Source organism: Alosa alosa, chromosome 5 (assembly GCF_017589495.1).
Source record: "Alosa alosa isolate M-15738 ecotype Scorff River chromosome 5, AALO_Geno_1.1, whole genome shotgun sequence".
In the NCBI taxonomy this organism is placed as follows: Eukaryota; Metazoa; Chordata; class Actinopteri; order Clupeiformes; family Clupeidae; genus Alosa; species Alosa alosa.
In genome coordinates, this window is record NC_063193.1 from 12,322,973 (window position 1) to 12,342,605 (window position 19,633).

Consider the following 19,633-nt stretch of genomic DNA (forward strand, 5'->3'; position numbering starts at 1 on the left):
CTTCCTAGCAGTGCTTCATTGCATATTACACAAGCAAATGATTTCATTCAGAAAAGTGTTCATTTTTATTTGTACAGCCTTTTTAAAGTAAAAACAGTGTTGAACACACAGACCTCCAGCAGTCAAGAGTCGACTATTTACTGAAATTAACTCAGTCAAGAGTAGACTATTTACTGAAATTAACTCTGCAAAAGGAGACTCAATTACTGCGGGGAAAATAAGTATTAAACACGTCAACATTTTTTTCAGTAAGTATACTTCCAGTGTGGCTATTCACATGAAATTTTCCCCAGACATAAGTATTAACTTAGATAATCCACACGTGTTAAAAAATCCAAACATTAATGTCCATAAGTAGAGTTATGAGTTATAAAAGTGGAATGGCACAGGGAAAAAGTATTGAACACGCTAAGAAAAAGCAGTGCACAAAGGCAAGGAATGGCCAGGAACGAGCTGGAATCTATACGCAGTTAAAGAGTAATTATCCCTCATATCTGTGCAAATTAATATAAGATGTATCAGTACATATTATGAGCTATAAAAAGGTTTTTCATTACCAAGGTGTCACACAATAAACATTTCATAATGGGTAAAAGCAAAGAGCTCTTCCAAGACCTTTGCAACATTATTGTTGCAAAACATATCAGTGGAACTGGTTACAGATGCATTTCAAAACTTAAGAATCATCCAGTAAGCAGTATTGGAGCCATTATCTGCAAGTGGAAGGAACATCACTGCATCATCAATCGGCCATGCACAGGATCTCCTCACAAGATTTCTGACCAGGAAGTCAGAAGAATAGTCAGAAGTGTAGCCTAAGACTTGGAGGCAGCAGGTTCAATTGTTACAGAGAAAAGAGGTAATGCACTCCACCGCCATGGCCTCTATGCATGCTCACCCCGCATGACTCTATTACTGAAGAAAAACATGTCGAAACATGTCGTTGAAAGTTTGCTACACAACATTTGGACAAGCCTATTAAATACCGAGAGAATGTATTCTGGTCTATTTTTAGAAATGCCTTTACCTAGACTGTCTTTCATATAACCTGCTGCAGTTTAAAAGTAGATGGCTCAAACCATTTTACAATGCATATGCAGACACATTTGGGCCCATCATGCATTGATCTAGTAGTTCGTATCACTGTTTGGACATGTGAATTATTCAAATGAACATATTTGTCAATCTTTACTACAGAAACCACTAAAATCAATTAACATATTTGTCTTTGAACACTTACGATTACATTCTATTATGATTAAAGCAACTCATTTGTGCATTAGTGTAGTGTATCTCATACTTCTTACTGAAAGTACAGTCAGTTACATATCCAATATTTCAAATACTGTTGGAAATATAGAAAAGTATATTCTTATTTCATATAACTATGCAAAACAGTATAGTGCAGCAAAACATACAATGCATTATCTCTATGGTATATTCAACTGAAACTGAAAGTAGAGCTGCCATGTCTTTCCTTGTTTAACAGATGCAGGATCAGATGCTCCATTTGATGGATCATAAAACATGTTATTTTATAATTCCTTTCACCTTCAACTCCTCTTGCACCCGAGAGAGGTATTCCGGATCTGGGTAACCATAGCTGCAGAACCAGAATCAGAACACAGTACATAATTCAGCATATCTTCAAAGGATTTGTTACAATTACCCATTCTCACAGAAACACTAGGCTACAACACAGTCTGAAGACTTTGAGAGTGAAATGAACACACTGCTTAGGTTTAGCATGTTTGTGAACACACGGGTGCAAGTACAACCTCCCTGATGGAGGACCTACTACAGGTCTGAGGCGCTTGGCCGAGGTCTCTACCCTGATAAATTTGCTTTCTTAACGTTAAATTTGCCATCATAATTCTGAATATCTATGAAAGACAAGCGTTGGATTTCCAAGTCACATACCTGCTCGGGCCACCACTACGTGAGGTCTTATGATGGATGTCGTTCCATGTGACAACGTTGTTCCTGCCTGAGGTTGACGACCGGCCAATGGTGAATATGAGCCTCTGGTCAAAGGCTCGCTGCAGCAGCCCCAGAACCTTTCTGCCCTCTGAGGAGTCTGGAAGATAGGCTGTACGTGATGCCCCCTCATAGGGCTGCCCAGGGCTGGGGTGCTCTTCCTGAACCACACCAGCAAACATGGTTAATTCTAGCTTCAGAAAGTAAAAGTCCTACCACATATATACTCCGACCATTCACTAAACTAGCTGATTCTAATTGGCACAATTCCTCAGCCAGGTAGATGAGCCTATTAGTGAAATCACCTGTGTTGCGTGCAGAGGTAGAACCAATACATAGTAGGACTTTTGCTGTCTGTAGCCGGACTTTTACACCTCTGGTTAATTCTAATGCTGCTCAAAGGAAACTACTGCATAAAATTGACTGGAATCAACTTGTGGCAGGCAGTTTCATTCAACTGAACTTAAACAGCAATTCATAACTGCCATATGGGGATCAGTGGCACTGATCTGATCTCTTCCCGTTTAATTGGTAGTGCATGTTAAATCACAGGGCAATTCCATGGAAAATTACGTTTTTTGTAACATCCATAACGCCAATAAAATGTGATTGTATGGTATGATGTGAATGATTACATGAAATTTGAGCATTTGCTATTTTTGGCTGAATGTACATGAGAAAAAATGCACAAAAAATGAATGTTATCATACAAATGCCAAGGCATTTCACTGGTGTTATGGATGTGACAAAAAGTCAATTTTTCGTGGAATTGCCCCACAGTACCCTGGAAATCCAAAGTTCTCGCGAGAGCACAATGGAATTGTCTCTGCGAGACACTCAGGCAATTAGCAATGATGCACGTTGCTTTTACCCCAACATTCCGGGGAACCAGCTAAACTGATGAAGACAGACAGTATGGATAACTGTAAACTAGTAGGCCTACAGAACAATACTTTGTGCCTTTTACTAAAATCCAGCCAAGACTGCCTCTGGGCCTCTCGTAGGTTGTTATGATTGAGTAAATAAATATAGCTATATTAACCAATCAAGAGATTTCAATCAATCCGCCATCCCTGACAGCCAGGTAGTTTGAGTGGGCACAGCACATTGAATGGAGGGCACTTGCTAGTGGTTTTGCATGGCAGAACTTGGTAAAACTTAACTAAAGAAACTCAGTGTTAAGTGCTGGATACTCACCCCTTGTATTCCGCCTGGAATGTAGTACTCAATTACAAAGGTGCCATATCTTTCATATCCCGGCAAGTGTGACTTGTCTTCTTTAGTGACCCTCATGGTGCCTTTTTCAGGCTGGGTCCCTTTCAGCTCCCCATACAAAACACCACAGATTGGACACACAGGCTTAAAGTGAAATGCCCTCTTCAAGCAGTTCTTGCAAAATGAATGTTTACACTTGGACAACGTTTCCTTTTCTGTCAAGGTGTCCATACAAATCGTACAGGTTTCCTCCTCAACTTCTTTTGAATCCTGGGTTGCTGGAGAAACAAAGTCCTTTACATTGACCTGCTGTGTAGTATGCCCAACACTTCTCGATGGACTTTTATAATTTTTCAAAAGTTGCTCCAGTCTCTCGATGCTCTTGTAGCCCCCCGTCACTATAATGTACGATTTATTGGTATTGGGGGCAATCAGCAGATCTGGAAACTCAGCTTCAAGCAACTTCACCTGCGATGGCTTATAATCAAACCTCTTCATCTGAAACTCTGTGGCGATCTTCTGATAGAAAGTAATGAACTTCTGTCTTGCAAACTGGGCAAGTACTGTCTGCTTTGAATTGAATGACATTATTTTCCCTCCTTTTACTGGAGTCATCTGAACATCCTCCCCGATTATTCTCTTTAGTTCCTGAGAGTGTATTTTATTTATGTATTCCATGACTGTATTGTCCACCTCCACAGGTCCTGCTGGTGAACAATCATTCTTGTAAAGTTGGTCCGTAGAGTGATAATTTGCTTTTTGTTTGTCATACTTGGCACCTGTAGTTTTCTGTCGGGCCATCAACTCATAAGTCTTTTTCTCAGCTTCATCAAATGAACCAAACGTTTTTCCATCAACAATTAGTTTATGAAACACCTGGAAAGTGATAATACACTGAATCAAGCTCGTTACATCCTGCTAATGAAAAAACACACAATGGCATAAAGCCAAAAGCAGGTCTAGCCTATTGTTACCTAGGCCTATAGGATACAATATCAGGTTACTGTCCATTATTCAATATGGCACTTGCTAATTCACTTAGGCTTTGGGTAAGCATTTGTGTAGCACAGGTTAGCCTATACAACATTCAAAGTGTATCAAAAAAGCGTATCAATACAGTGTAGTCTAGTAGCGTATGGGCAGGACACCTGCTGGACTAGACTCTACTAGCCTACGTTAGTTAGTGATGCTAAGTGATGATGTAGACTTAGCCCTTATGCCTTGGTCCACCTGACCGTTGAAACCTGTCATGGAGACACAATAGGATTAGATAGGTCCCAATATCGAATATGAGGACTCAGTATACCTACCTCAGACGCATTTGCCATTGTGTTCAGTGTAGCCTCCCGTAGCCTAGACTACAGTACTCATAACGATGTAGGATGATGATTATGGAGACTAGTGTTGCCCCCACCCCCGACTTTCATCATAGCCTAGGCTACAAAGCCTCATAGCGTATACTACTTTTGGATAAATAGCCTACACAAATGTAAACCATTCGTTAACTGTGAAAACATTAAACATGCCTAGCCTATATGCTCAGCAGAGTAGCAAACAGTTCAACAGTCATGTGAACAGTCTGTTAATCTACTTTCACTTTTCTTTCGACGACCAGGAAGTAGCCTAGCCTACTCATAACAAACGTCACGGTCACAAGTTGTGCGGGAGGAGCTCTACGACGACGCACTGGCCCGCGAGACTGGTGTGGAGTTTGTTAATAGTTTTTTGAAAAACACATCTTTGACATTGACATGGACAGTCTATGTAAGTTAACTAGTCGTCGACTGCAAAAGCCGCCTGATAGCCTTATCTATAACTAGGATCAAATCATAGGCCACGTTACAGACGTTTTTCAACATATTTTCGGACACCATGGCTACAAAATGGTTATCTGACCTTCAAGCATCCTTTGAGATGCATGAAATGCAAAATACACCACCCTGCAACACTGACATAATGCTGCTGACGTTTTAAAAAATAAAAACCTTACTAAATAGCCTCATTTGGAGTAGGCCTATCCCTATTCCATACAGGGCACAGATTAACAGGCTAATGTGAACACTGTTCCCACAACATCAGCCGGTTATTTAGACAAACTAGCCTAAACAGCACAATCTGCATAGTGCAGGTTAAAACATCTAAAATCAACTTTGCAAATGCAAACCTAGTCTAAATTTTATTTAATAATGTTAGCCTGAAATAGGCTAGTCTTTGTCTCAACCAAGTTTATTTATGGTTTGGTCCAACAAAGATAGCCTAATCTTAACATGCATGGGCTCTAAAAGGCTCCTTGGCTGGCCTGTGCTAAATGTGTCCAGTAGGCTACTATTACTAGTGCATAATAATATGAAAACATTTATCTGAGTAGGCCTAGGCTATTATGATAGAAGATAACCAACATTTGTTGTCAGCTATTAAGAGTAAGCTATCAATACACACATGAGTAATGTTACAGGGCTCAGGCATGGCCAGAGAGTTTAATTTCTGAAAATACGTGATATAGGCCTCTTCAAATGTCTGATGATCTTAAGGTAGGCCTACAGATTTTTTGTGTCCAAGCCAAAATGTAAAAAAGGAAAACAACTCAAATAGATTGCAAACACCCTAAGGATGTTACTGTTAATTTATAGAATATTCTTTAACTCTTTAAATCATTGATTTCATTTATTTATTGCTGCACTGTATGTCACTTTTCAGTTTGTGGGCTATGTGATTTCCATCCACCAGAGGTCAGTAAAGTTCTATTAATCTAAGAATAAGCAAAAGTATTATGCTATGTCACCACCCTTAGATGGCGATGTAGGCCTTTATCGTTTATGTAGGCTAGTCTACCTTCTCTCCCAACAGAAATGTAGGCTAAACCTGATATTTATTTTTATAAAATTGCTATGGATACGCATGCGATTCCAATAGGCCACCTAAATCTCTACTTTAGTAATCTACCGCAACGAACACCAACTGTAAGCACTGTATCCCAATAAACCATATTTTATGTCAGATAGAAATCCATTTTGTCTTGACTGATCAGTGTCTGAAACGCACGTGTTTCAGAGTAGCCTATAGATTAGGCTATACTGATCCTCCTGCCAGCACGCAAGGTCTAATGGAAATTAAAGCTAATGTTTAAATGTTTCCAACGAGTAGCCTAAAACCCTGCTTTCAGTAGGCTAGCATGGATTCTTTGCGAGTTGCTTCAAATTGATTATAAGGCTCTCAAATAAGAATGGGACTTTGCCATTGAAACGGTTCAGTCGGACATTCATATAATCAGCCACCTGCAGCACGGCACGCTGAAAGAGACCAATGACAAAGCCATACACCCGAGAGGAGATCCTACAGAATTTGGACCATCTTACACTCGAACGGAGGTCAAGTCATATATCGCACTTTATAGCAGGTATGCTTTTAAGAATATTACAAAATATTTTATTTATATTTCCGTTTGGACCTTGACGTTCTATTATGAATGGCCATTTATATTAGAGTAATTATAGCCTAATGAATTGTTAATCACATTATTGCCTTTGCATGCATCTGGCTATATTAATATTTGCATTTAATGTGGAATCTATTTTTTTTTGGAGACAGATGAAAACTAAATTAGATAAACGTTTTTTTTCTCTCAAAAGAGAGCCTAGGCCTATTCCTTTTCAATTTCTGCATAGATCATTCAAGTGAAGTTCCCCTCACGCTGAATCCAAGTCAACAAACATTTTTATACACTACAAAAGAGGCTATGTAGAAATAAGCCTACATTAGTTTGAATTGCAATATGCGCCATAAATATTTAGATCAACGTAAACATTTTATGTAAATAAATCGTGTGTAATAGTAGTATAATTATTTAATTTATGATATATATGCTATTATTTCAGAACTTTTTGTTTCGTTTCAGTAGTCTAGAAGTTATTAAAGTGTCTGTAGTATTGGTTAAGATGGTAGGCTACATATGCCGCTCAGGGCATAGGCAGCTGGGACAGCATATGTGATCTAAATATTATTTTTAATTTGAGATATTTTACTAGGCTTATAATAAAGTAGGCCTATAATAGATAATGGTCTTTTTTCCCTCGAATATTGCACTTATATTCCACTGGATATGACTCATAGCTTACCATTTGTCTTATCATAAATGTTGCCTTTTCATTGTTATTATTATTATTATTATTATTATTATTATTATTATTATTACCTTTTTTGACATAGCCTAATCAGAAATACTTTAGGTCTTTAGAATATATGCATAGGCTACATATGCTCTTATTCCATGCTCAGATACCATAAGTCTTATCGAACAAAATAAATGAGACAAACGATAAATTATGCTTGTTTACAGTTGTTTTAAATAGGCCTTAATGCCTAATACTCACGGCGATAATAGCCTATAGCCTACTACCAGAAAACAAAAATTGTATTCAGCCTGGAAGCATATATTATTACTGAGCTAGGCGACAATAATATTTCAGCCAGAATATAGAGATGGAAATTACCATGGTGAGAGGGTCGGCTAAATTGTGCATCTAACCCTTTGACACCTATCATCTCCACCTCACGGGAACACTTGTCTACACACTAAGTGAACGTCCAGATCGCCTAAAAACGTCAGCTTAATGCTAATTATTCACTGTTGGTTTTGACAACCTTTCATTAATAACATGTTTTTTATTTTGTTTGTTTGTTTGGTTTTCTCGTGCATCCCATCGTAGGTCTATACCATAGGCTACACATCGAAATAACACGCGGATTGCAGCAAGAGAGGCGTTATTTAGATTCGTCTTGACATATTGGCAGATTTATGTAACCCCACCCCTACCCCATTGATTCACAAGTTGCTGGAAATCACCACGTTTCGTAGGTAACAAGCCGCTGACTCCACAAACGCTTTTTACGACATCAGAATTTTGTGTCGAGAGCTTCCTGCAGGGTGCAGGGATATGCGTTTATACTTTTCAAATAGATGTCCCTCCGAAGCTGCGGATAGCCTACTATGCAGCCCTTCTCCACTCTGAAAGGCCACTGGTGTGGATTTAATGGCAGTGAAAGTATTACGTGGAATCGGATTGGGGGAGATTTAGACATCTGTCAAATGCGGCCAATAGAATGTACATTAGTAATATTGAACCAAGAAAAGACGGCGGCAGATCGAGTGAGGATTAAGTACAATTCATAATCTGCTCACGAAAACTCGGCTGCTTTAAAGCATCCAGGCCACACAGCGAGGATGAGGAGGGAAGAGATCAGGCAGCTCTTTAAAGTGGCAGTCACAGCACCACCCCCACACTTTGCAACTTGACCAAAATAAAGAGGGCCTATGGAAAATGCAAAAGATACCATTAGCCTTTTGTCACAGATTTGGTATTCTTCCTATTTAGCATTTCATGTTTGTGCAATACCCCCCCCAACACACACACACACACACACACACTCACTTACTCTCAGACATAGGCTTTAGACAGCTTTTACTAATACATCTTGATGCATGATTTAGCAATGTCAAACTGTTGTTGTAATGTGTTGGAGTTAACAACACCAAGCTTTCAGTAAACAAATGACCTCTCACAGATAGTGAACCCATAGACCATTTTGCCCACTTACACATGAGGTAGCTTTTATTTACTTTTATTTAGAGCGTTAATTGTAACTTGTATCTGAACTGTATTGCATTACTGTTCTGTAACAGGGGATTTTCAGTGCTGGGGAAAATATGATTGTCAAGCAATATAAGTCTATCAGGAGGATAAACAACAAGCGCTGTAAAAACACCACTAATCTGATCTAAATATGACATAGTTGGAGGTTGTGTCTGGTTGTGTGTCTGGTGTAGGGAGGGGGTGGCTGCTGTGTGTGTGTACGTCTGTGTGTGTGTGTGTGTGTGTGTGTGTGTGTGTGTGTGTGTGTGTCTATGTGAGTGTGTTTTTTGCATGGTGGTGGTGGTGGTAGTGGTGTGTGTGTGTGTGTGTGTGTGTGTGTGTGTTGGTGTGTATAGGTCAAAATGGTGTTGGTTTAATTACTTTTCACCTCAGACATCTTTGTCTTTGTTGCCAAAATGAGTCATCATATTAAAATATTTCTAGCTTACAGAGTAAAACAGAAATGTGTGAAACAGCCTTATTCAGTACAGTCTCTGTGACTCCTCATCCATGGGGTATGTAGTTTCTTAGCAGCCAAATGAAACTAGGAATCAGTCACAATTAATTACCGGCTGCCAATGTGTAGGCTAACCTGTTTGAGTAAAACTCCAAACACATTATACTGTAATTTACCAAACAACAGCTACAACTGTGACGTGTAAACATCCAAACACCTTGTTCTTTGGTATGACGTTGTGATGCCCAAGAAGGTCTTACCTAGTGGGTGATACCACTATTAAAAGTAAACAGTCCCAACTTTTGGTTGAAAAATGTAATGACAAAAATGCTGCATTGGCCATTACATTATGTAGCATTTAGAGAGTCCATATTTTGGTAGACATGATAGCTCTGGTTTAGAAGCCATACGATATGTTAGCCTTCACATGCAAGAGATCTCTGAGAGGTATATCATTCTGTAGACAATGGTGTCTTTAAGCCGATGATGTTTCAGATATCCCAGGGATGAACTATACAGGCTTAGTGTAAGCACGAGGAAAGGCAAGATAAAAAAGATGGATTTATCTCCAGAAAAACAGAAAGCAATGTCTGTCTTTATTTTCTTCTTCTTTTTTGTTAAAACCATGATATAGTGGCCCCAGCTGGGCTGGGGCACCTGCACCATACGCAGGCGACCCGGGTTCGATTCCTGCCCAGTGGTCCTTTCTGGATCCCACCCCCGACTCTCTCTCCTGTTCGCTTCCTATCATTCTCTACTGTCCTGTCATTAAAAAGGCATAAAAAGGCCAAAAAATAAATAAAACATGTGATAAACATTACTTCAGCCTCTAGATAAAGGTATATAGGTTGTTTTACATGTAGAGTACAAGAGGGAAGGAACCCTTGGAGTTTTTTAAGTAAATTTCACCTTATAACAGCTAACCTTGTTATATGGCAACACAGAGAACCCAATATATACATATTTCCAACATGTGCTGTTCATAAAATTAAATTATTAATTGAAATGATTGGACAAGGGATTATGTAAAGTGCTAAGATATTTCTTGTTCTGTTCCAATGAGAAATCCATATACTGCCAATAGTAAATTGAGAGCATGGACTTTATTTAGCCATTAAATGCCAAAACTGAGCTGTGGGCCATACAGACCTGGTGGTCGAGTGAGTCCACATTTGTGGCCACTGCATTTCAGTGTTGTCTGTGTGTGTGCTGTGTGTATGTGTATGTGTGCTGTGTGTATGTGTGCTATGTGTGTGTGTGTGTGTGTGTGCGCGCTCACGGTGTGTGTGTGTGTGTGTGTGTGTGTGTGTGTGTGTGTGTTGTGTGTGTGTCTGACTGACAGCTCAGTTAGTGCCTGGCCTCCACTCGACGCCACCACCACGTGTGTAATTTAGCTCTCAAAAGAAATCACAGCGCCGCCACCGCTTCATTTTCATAAATATATACCTTTTTAAATACTGAGATGATAATTTTCATAAATATATACCTTTTTAAATACTGAGATGATAAGTACCTCACCTTCTCCGCCGCGCAGAAGTTCACCTACCTCAGACACACTCTCTCTCACACTCCCGCACACTGAAAGTGCCCCTCAGCCCAGCTCAGTTCACTAGAATGCCTTGGCTCAAAGAAAATAAATGACATTAATTCAATGTCATATTTATTCAGGATAAAACACATAACCCAAATGTATTTGTTAGAGAAGACAGGAAACTCTGTGTGTTTAGAAGCCTGTGTTTTTAGCTTAAAATTGAAAATAATTTTAACATAAAATATTGTTATATTGAATATTATATTGAATATTAAAATATTGTAATCTCCTGTAAACCGCTTTGGAGGTAGTGCTCCTTCTTCTGAGAGTTTTCCATCCGGTTGTGTTATGTTGGAGGAGAGGGTGGCTGTTCTGTACAAAGCTGAAGAGAGAGAGAGAGAGAGGGAGAGAGAGACAGGATTAATGTGTTCATTTATGTTTATGTGCACACCACTTACCAGCACTTACAATGTTGCATTGCAGCAAGCTTCCAGCGAGTAGAGCCTTGAGGAAAAATCATCAGCTTATTAAGTGGTTGCCTGTGTGGCTCATACCAGGCACAGCTGAAATAGAAAAATACTCAGTAATATCAGGGGGTGTCCTCTTGAAATATATAATATGTGGTAAAAATAGTAATATACATTCTTCATAGTTTTAGATATGGTAGGCATAGGTATTTTTTTAACTTCCTGTATGTAACATTCATATTACATAAAACATGTGAAAAAATATTCCTAGTCCATAGCATTAACACAGATCCCATTGTGTAGTTGTTTGTTATTGTTTGTTTTCACAGTGATGCGCTGTTATCATCAGCAGATCAGCAACAGCAAATCCAACCAATGATCAATAGCTTCAAAAACAATGCGTAAGTGCTAATCTCATGGCAGAATGGTTAAAAGGCGACATTGTATCATGAGTAATTAGGCTTTAATTTGTTGTGCAGCGGCTTCAGTTCCCCACCCACAAATGAAAACATGAACCAAGGAGAGTATAAACATCCAATTAGTGTTTCGGGCCATGGCATAAATAAACAGATTCATAATTTTAAAAATCGAATGGTGACATGACTGACTGGGTGGCACGTCCTGTTAGCCATCTTAATTAATCAGCGTCTTATTTGAATTCTAATTGGTTGAAGATGTCATTATCCTGTGGATTTATTATCAAGGGACTGGGCGTACAGAGTTAGCAGGCCAGATACCGTGGCAACGGGGATGACTGGCATCCCAACATGTCTGTTCATCAAAGGCGAAGTGACTAATTAAAAGTTACAGACTACATAGCAAACACATACATTTGTCATGATAGGATATTGAAAAAGAGCAGTCATGGGCATAAATCCTCATGATTTGCAGGTACAGTGTCAAAATGCATTATTCAAACAGAATCATTGTATCTGTCGAAATTTCTTTACTTTATATGATATCAACAATTATCTTCTAATATGAATGTAAAACATAGGATAGAACATGGATCCTTGCTTATATAAACCTTGAACGTACTTGTTTTCGTGTGTATTGTTGCACTTCCTTTACTGTCTTTGCATGTTGTTATTGTTACTTTTCCACCCCTCACTCCATATTTATTTACTTTTTCTTTTGACCTTTTACCATATTCAAAAGCAAACTTTGAAAATGTCCATTTTAACATCAGCACAAAAAAAAATAATAATTCAGTCCCTGCAACAACAAAAAAAACAAACAAACAAAAAAAAAGACTTAGCAATTGACCCCTAGCTCATGGTTGTATTCTGAGTGATGGTGTCACATAGCGGTTGAGGCCGTTCTCCTGAGAAAGTAGTCTGTGTGCTGGTCCTGGGCTTGTGCTCTGGTGTGGGAGGCTGTGCAGTCTCATAAGCATGTCACTGGCAGGTTCAGATGGCCAGAACAGCTGGGACTCAGACATAACAACTGGCCCGGTGCGATCTGTGGGCAGCAGTGATACGCCTAAGCTTTCATGTCAGCTCTCTGGGGCTTCAGCCAGTGACACACAGCTCTCTCTCTCTCTCTCTCCCACTCTCACACACACACACACAGACACACACACACACACACACACACACACACACACATGCATGCATGCACACACACACACACACACACACACACACACACACACACACACACACACACAAAATCACTCTGCAAAGTTTACAATGCAGCTTTATTTTCAGCTTTATGTCCAGCCCTGGTTTTTGAGGTGATCTGAGTAACCTCTGCCTGGCTGCTAGGGCATTGCATGCTGAACTCGCCTTTGGCACGAAAGGAAGTTGGAGACATTTCAGTCCCAGAAAAGAGAAGAAAGAAAGGAAGCCAGCTGATCTGCTACTGCTGCTGGCCCGATAGTGCCTTTGCTTTTGGTCAGTGGGTCAAAAGAGCAGGCGGTCTTTGTGAGCTTCATGGTGTACGGTCACCTCTACTAAGCGGATGCTGGAGATGGTTCGCTCTCGTTGAGTCACGCTGAGACTGAAAAGAAAACACAGGCCGCGTTCTTTTGCGATCCACTTGTCTGTTCAAAGGCTAGTCTGTCAGAGGGTTTCTGACTGTCAATTTGTATCTGCGTAGTGTAAGTGCTATGAAAGCAACTATTAAGCATGGGAAACGGTGTTACACTGGTGCAGGGTCATCATAGTTCTCATTCTTTTCGTGAAAAAATGAATGAGGCTCACTACTGATATGTCAGTTTTGCTGATTGACAAAAACTGTGAGACTTGCCAGAGGCAAAGCCTGCCTGGACTTCAAACCCCTGTATTCTTTATGCTGCCTCTCAAATGCAGAGTAAGCACACACCCCCTTCACACACACACACATACACACACACACACACACACACACACACACACATTTTTCTCTCTTTAGCCACTCTGCTATTACTCACTGTGAGCTGCTGGTATCCCGGATGCTCCTCCAGACGGGTGTAGCGGGTGATGTAAACCAGACCCCCACTCCCCGGAGCGCGAGAGAGCCCATTCGTCACTCCCCGAGTTCAAACTTTACACGAGGAAAAACTTGAGGCCATCACTTAGAGGTGCTGAAAAGACATGTAGATGAATGTAGTGTTTAGACTAACAGTTTAGACAGACCCCTGCAATAGGAGACATATATGCTCTTTAACAAGCTGGATCTCCATTTTTTAAATGGAGTTCCCTTCTTACTGACAGCCTCTATGTTAGGCAGATAAGTCATCAGGGGAGATAGTTTCCATGGCAACCTTCATAAATTAAATTCCTCAGAAGCATGAAAGAAGACAGTGGAAGATGAAAACAACATGGAGCCAAGCAGCCCTAGTCTGTCCCTCACCAGCGGCTGTGAAATTAATGATGGCTTGTAGAATGGGAAGTAACTTTTCAAGAAACTTTTGACATTTTAGCCTCGGACGGTGTATAAAGCTGTCAGAAATGATCCATGAGGAAAAGAGCTCTTTCCCCACATCCTGGAGAAGAACCAAAGTCCTATACTAAACACAAAATTCTGATAAAAACAACAGATTGGCAACACTTAACTATTTTATTCACAAGAACTAATATATCAGTAGGTGTATTATTGTGAAATAGGACTGAGAACTCGAACTTCTTGAGTCATTCACACAGCAGCTCGAGGCCTAGATAATACAGCCGTAGTAATAGTTATGTTGAGCTTTAAAGGTTGTATCAGCGATTTCAGGCCCAAATTATAAAATTCATCTAATCTTTCCTAACGATCTGCTCGCTGCCTGCCCCATAAGCAGGCCGTCCAAAAAACGTGTCTCTGTAGGCAGCCTAGGCTCCGAGATCTGTACACAAAAACAATTGCCACCAACAAGGGTTGGCAACCACTCAAAGGCAAAATAAAGTGTTTCAACCAATAACCGAGGAGATGCGCATTTAGGAGAGTTTTAATTGATAGATAGATAGATAGATAGATAGATAGATACTTTATTGATCCCCAAGGGGAAATTCAGGAAATTGCACGGGAGGGGGAGGGAGTAGCGAGCTAGCTCTCTGTTTTGTTTGAACATTTACAGAAGTGACGTATCCCTGCTATCGCTGATACAACCTTTAAATGTGCCAGTGTTAAAAAGGTACGCGCTTTCCTGGATGCCCACGTCAGTTTCTTTCAATTAAAAACCCACTGAGCAACCGTGTGTGGTACTGCATAATAATAAACCTCACATTTCATTGAACAAGAATTCAATGACAACGCCTCTTCACTTATCTTGTGCTCCCAAACACAATTTTGTGTGGGATGCTTTCTTATATATTCACTAGAGCACATTTCAAATCATGACTTTCTTTAATTAAGACATTCCATTAAGTCCTGGTGCCAACTCTTCCCATTGCGGATACAACAGCAAAACGCAAAGTGGCTCTGCGTTGGCACCATCGGAGTACCATTCTAAGGCTCGAACAATACAATCTGACTAATGGCTCACCTGGAGTCAGAAAAGACCAAAGACATCGGCATTCCATCCAATTCAGCTGGTACTTCATTCAGCTGTGGTGAGACTGTTGAGGTTTCGCTAGAAAAGTATTCACCAAGACTAAGTGAGTCTAAGTGCGTACTGTAGACTGAATGCCTTGTAAGTAGCACTGGTATTCTGATATCCCATCCACCCTGGCTTTCATACACATAGGAAAGTATGTGTTCTACGTATGAGACAGTTGACACCAAAAGGCCTCTCTTATCTAATTCCTACTGACTATCAGGCTAATTTCACAAGCCGAACACCACTCGCAGGGAAACCTGTGTGTCTCAGCGGCGTCTAATTGAACAAGTGTCTTTGCCACGTCTTCACCTTGAGACATCATGTCCGGCATGTGACACACGCTTGCCCATGGCTGCCTTCCAGCGGTAGGCCTTCAGGGAGGCGGCGTGTCGAACAGGCCCGACGTCAGAGTGGAGCCGTGGCTCGGAGCGCCTGAAAGTTTAATGGCTGCCGCTGGGCGAGGCAGCCAGAGGAGGGCTGCATGGGGAATAGCACACAGCATAAGCACAACTTCTGGGCGCTTTGGATGAAGCTGTGCGAAGACCACAATATGCATGTCTGTGTGTGTGTGTGTGTTTGTGTGTGTCTGAGAGAGAGAATAATGTATGAATATTTGTATGTGTATATGTTTGTGTTTGTACGTGCATTAGGATGGGGTGGTGTTGGTGGTGATAATGTTTGGAATGTGTGTGTGTGTGTGTGTGTGTGTGTGTGTGTGTGTGTGTGTGTGTGTGTGTTTATATGTGTGAGTGTGTTTATATGTGTGAGTGTGAATATATGTGAGTGTGTGTATATGTGTGTGTCTCTCTGTGTGTTCATGCACGTGTATCCGTGACTGAAAGAGTGTATGAGAGGGGATTTGGGAGGGGTTGTTTCCCCCTTGTTGGAACACAGAGTGTAATGAGCACTGGCGCTAATTTCCTAAGTCACTCCACTGCGTTGTATGACAAGCTCGACTCCAGCTGCTCAGCACTGCTGTAAATAAATTCACCCCCCCATACACACAAACACGCATACACACCACCCCCCTCCACACACACACACACGCACACACCACCCCACTCAATACACACACACACACACACACACATACACACTACCCCCCTCCACACACCCCCTCCACCCTGGTCCGACATGACCACTCAATTATTTAGTGTGTGTGGCCCAGCGTCTGCCCCCTCCAACCCTCCTGTCTCCCCACGTGTGAGTCAGAGAGGAGACACTTCAAAAACACCTCTAAAACAAGCCCATGGGCTTCCTGGGACCGCCATGGCCCTTACTTCTCTTTATCTCTTCTGGCCTCCTCCCTGCATCACTCGGCACCGGGGTGAGAGGATGGCCCGCGGCTCATTTAAAGTAATAATGAAGAAAAGTTACCAGGACATGAGTTGGTAAGAGAACAACAAAAAAAAAACCTGAAAAAATAATTACAAATGCTGTGCATAACTGTAATTTGTATCATTATAGTTCTGTTTGAGTGGCTGTGAAAGAGTTATTATAGCTGATTACCAGGAGGTAATGCTTTCTTGAGAGGAGATTACATATATTTTATCAGTGAAGTTACTGTGACCATTGTTATATTAAATATGTATTATTTTTCATGCATAAATTCAGAGGGAAATGAGGAAGTTGAGGATTTTGCTCTGTATGATATACATTTTACTTTCTAAAAATGTTTTTTTAAATCCCTCTGTCAACTTTGTTCCTGTTTTATGTAAATGGATGGCTGTAGATGTATTTAATGAACATGGCTTACATGTGGAAAATTCAAACACTGAGCTGTTTTGAAATAATTCCTGCTTGTGATTTAATTTCTCTATCACAGTTCAATAGCTTATAATGGACAAATTAGTACACTATTTGTAAAGTCATTCATCTCAGTCAATGCAGTTTACTGTTTACTTAAAAAGGAACAGATAAATAAGCATATAATTATGTCTGTTTACAGCCTTGAAAGTATTACAAATCATCCATTGTTTTTAAATGGAGCATTTGAGGGTTTTCCCTTGTATTAAGCATCTTGTGTTTACAATGCTAAGTAGAGGGCAAAGCATTACAGGAATAAAAAAAAAACAGAGGCAACATGCTAATCAAATTAGCACAGCACATCAAAGACCCTGGCGTTTTACAGCACTGCTTTAGATTGCTATTCACAGCGCACAGGGATGCAATATAATAAAGGAGTTGGCAGGGCAAGAGATTGCACTCTTGCCAGGGGATTGTTTTGGAGGGCCATACTGGTAAATAAATAAACAAATAAACAAACAAATAAAATCAAGAAGGAAATTGTTGCCAGTATCTGACTGGTAAAAACAAATGTCCTGAAAACAGAACTGATATTAAAAATAGAGCAGAAACAACAATGCTGTGCACACTAATATAAACTCGTTCCATTGTATAGATATACTGAATATATTAGTATTTCTTTATATACCTATAGGCCAATATATGGAAAACATGATATGATTCTACTGATAACAATGTTCCTTGCATTCCTTTAAGATTATAATATTTGTTTGCTAAAATATACCGAGTATATGAATGTGACAGACATCCAACAGTGAAAATCATTTGTGTTACTAAAATCCCCCCTTAGAACCTAGACCTGACCACTGACTGGCCATTCAACCTACACCGGCACCTGGGAGAGACGATGGCCACCAACACTTCTTCGCTAGCGTTCGAGAGAATGATTATCTGTTGGACTATGTTGTTTGTGTGTGTGGGTGTTTGTGTATATGTGTGTGTGTGTAGCTGCTGCCCTAAGTCCCTGCTCCTGCCCCCTAAACTCACATCCCTGTTCCATATCAACTGAGCCAGTGACCTTGGAGCAGCTTTGCCCTTTCAACTGGACCATGTAGCATTTATAAGTGCTGTCACTGTATTCCCCTCTTAGCCTGACTGAAAGGAGAAAAAGAATAAGGTCCACCGGAAGAGGGTAAGTTATCTGTTCTATGAGAAAAAGGAGAAAAAATAAGATCTATGTGGTTGAAGAGATGTATATTGCAGAGAATATGTTGTTTGTTGTAAGTTACACTAATCTATAGGTTTTATATTGTTGTTCAACAATGCTGGTGCCTGTTATTATGTACATTGGTGAAAATGTTTTCGATGAATAGGATTACTATATTTTTCTGTAGATATAGTTTAAATTATGCAGCCTATTTGTGTGACTGAGGTTTACTGCTCCCTGAATAAAAAAATATCTGAAAATGTTTTTCTCAGTGCATCTATTATTCAGTTATCTTGATATGAAATTACTCTTTTTTATATTGCCCAACAGATCGGTGCTTATAATAGATCTAAAAAATATTTATTGTTATTCCGTATAATTATACACACAATATGATATAATGATAATACTAACACAACATAAGTTCCAGCTCTCCTTCATACTGTATTTTAAAAATGTGATTTAAAAACTGTTTTTAATACCACACGCATAATATATATTTTTTTATAAACACACTGAAATTTGCAAAAGCAATAATGCAATGGCCAACCATCCTGGCACTTAGGTAGCATATGTGATTTATTGCACAAACAGTCTATGAATATACCTTTGTGAGCAACATATAACCAATATTGTAATCAGTTCCTCCCCCCTTGCCTCAGCTGGGGTGAAGAAGCTGGCACAATATTTATGACAACCTCCCTCTAAAAGGCTTCGGAGAAGCCTGTGGTCAAGAGTGGAGCATCAAAGTTTTTCCCCCTAATCAATATTTCAACATTGCGCCAGAGCAATTCTATCAACAGTGTTTCACACAAACCATAACAACTGTCACGCCGACGGGGAGGGGTTGCCGCTGACCTGTCTATATTTCTCTAACCTCCGGCCACGCACGACGGCCATGAAATATCAGACCTAAACACGGGGCCCTAAGTGATGGGCGCTGGGCCGACGCTTTTAAATCTGACATCAACATAAACGACCCTCAACCCTTTCTCAGCCTTCATATAAAGACTCGCCTCGCCACCCCCAGCCTGTTTGTATGCATCTCAGCACTGAGCAATGGCTGCATGCACTCTGTATGCAATGCTGTAATGCTCTCAGGGCGCTTTCTCAACTCAAGTCAAACAGCCTCTGATGAGAGTGAGACTGTAACAGCAGACAACAACAATGGGATCAAAACAGGAAGTGGCTATCAGGACATATTGATCAGCAGGATGATGGGTGTGCTCATACAACAGCAGGCGTCATGCATTATGGATGGGCAGTAATCATTACTGGACCTTGTAAACATGTAGAAGCTGTCATACATCAAAATAGTGATGATGATGAGAATAACAACAGGAGCAAAACAAGAGCATCAACAACAGTGAATCACAAAGCACACTGATTAAAAGATTAATATT

General features: G+C 40.2%; 1 protein-coding gene across 1 annotated transcript; it reads right to left on the reverse strand.

Annotated features, from left to right (window-relative positions):
- Positions 1-904: 904 nt before the first annotated feature.
- si:dkey-3h3.3 (uncharacterized protein LOC100144568 homolog) lies at positions 905-4,810 on the reverse strand. Its single transcript, XM_048243626.1, has 4 exons — positions 4,503-4,810; positions 3,175-4,068; positions 1,921-2,138; positions 905-1,603 (listed from the first exon to the last, which is right to left on the reverse strand). Exons 1-4 carry the CDS (start codon positions 4,518-4,520, stop codon positions 1,531-1,533), a joined length of 1,203 nt encoding a protein of 400 aa, XP_048099583.1. The 5' UTR covers positions 4,521-4,810; the 3' UTR covers positions 905-1,530.
- Between the last annotated feature and the right edge of the window lie 14,823 nt (positions 4,811-19,633).

Excerpts from the sequence above, each read along its gene's own strand:
- si:dkey-3h3.3 (XM_048243626.1), bottom strand. Across the intron at positions 2,139-3,174 it reads TTCCAGGCGGAATACAAGGG|GAAGAGCACCCCAGCCCTGG; the intron begins GTGAGTATCCAG and ends GGTGTGGTTCAG. Across the intron at positions 1,604-1,920 it reads CGTAGTGGTGGCCCGAGCAG|CTATGGTTACCCAGATCCGG; the intron begins GTATGTGACTTG and ends CTGGTTCTGCAG.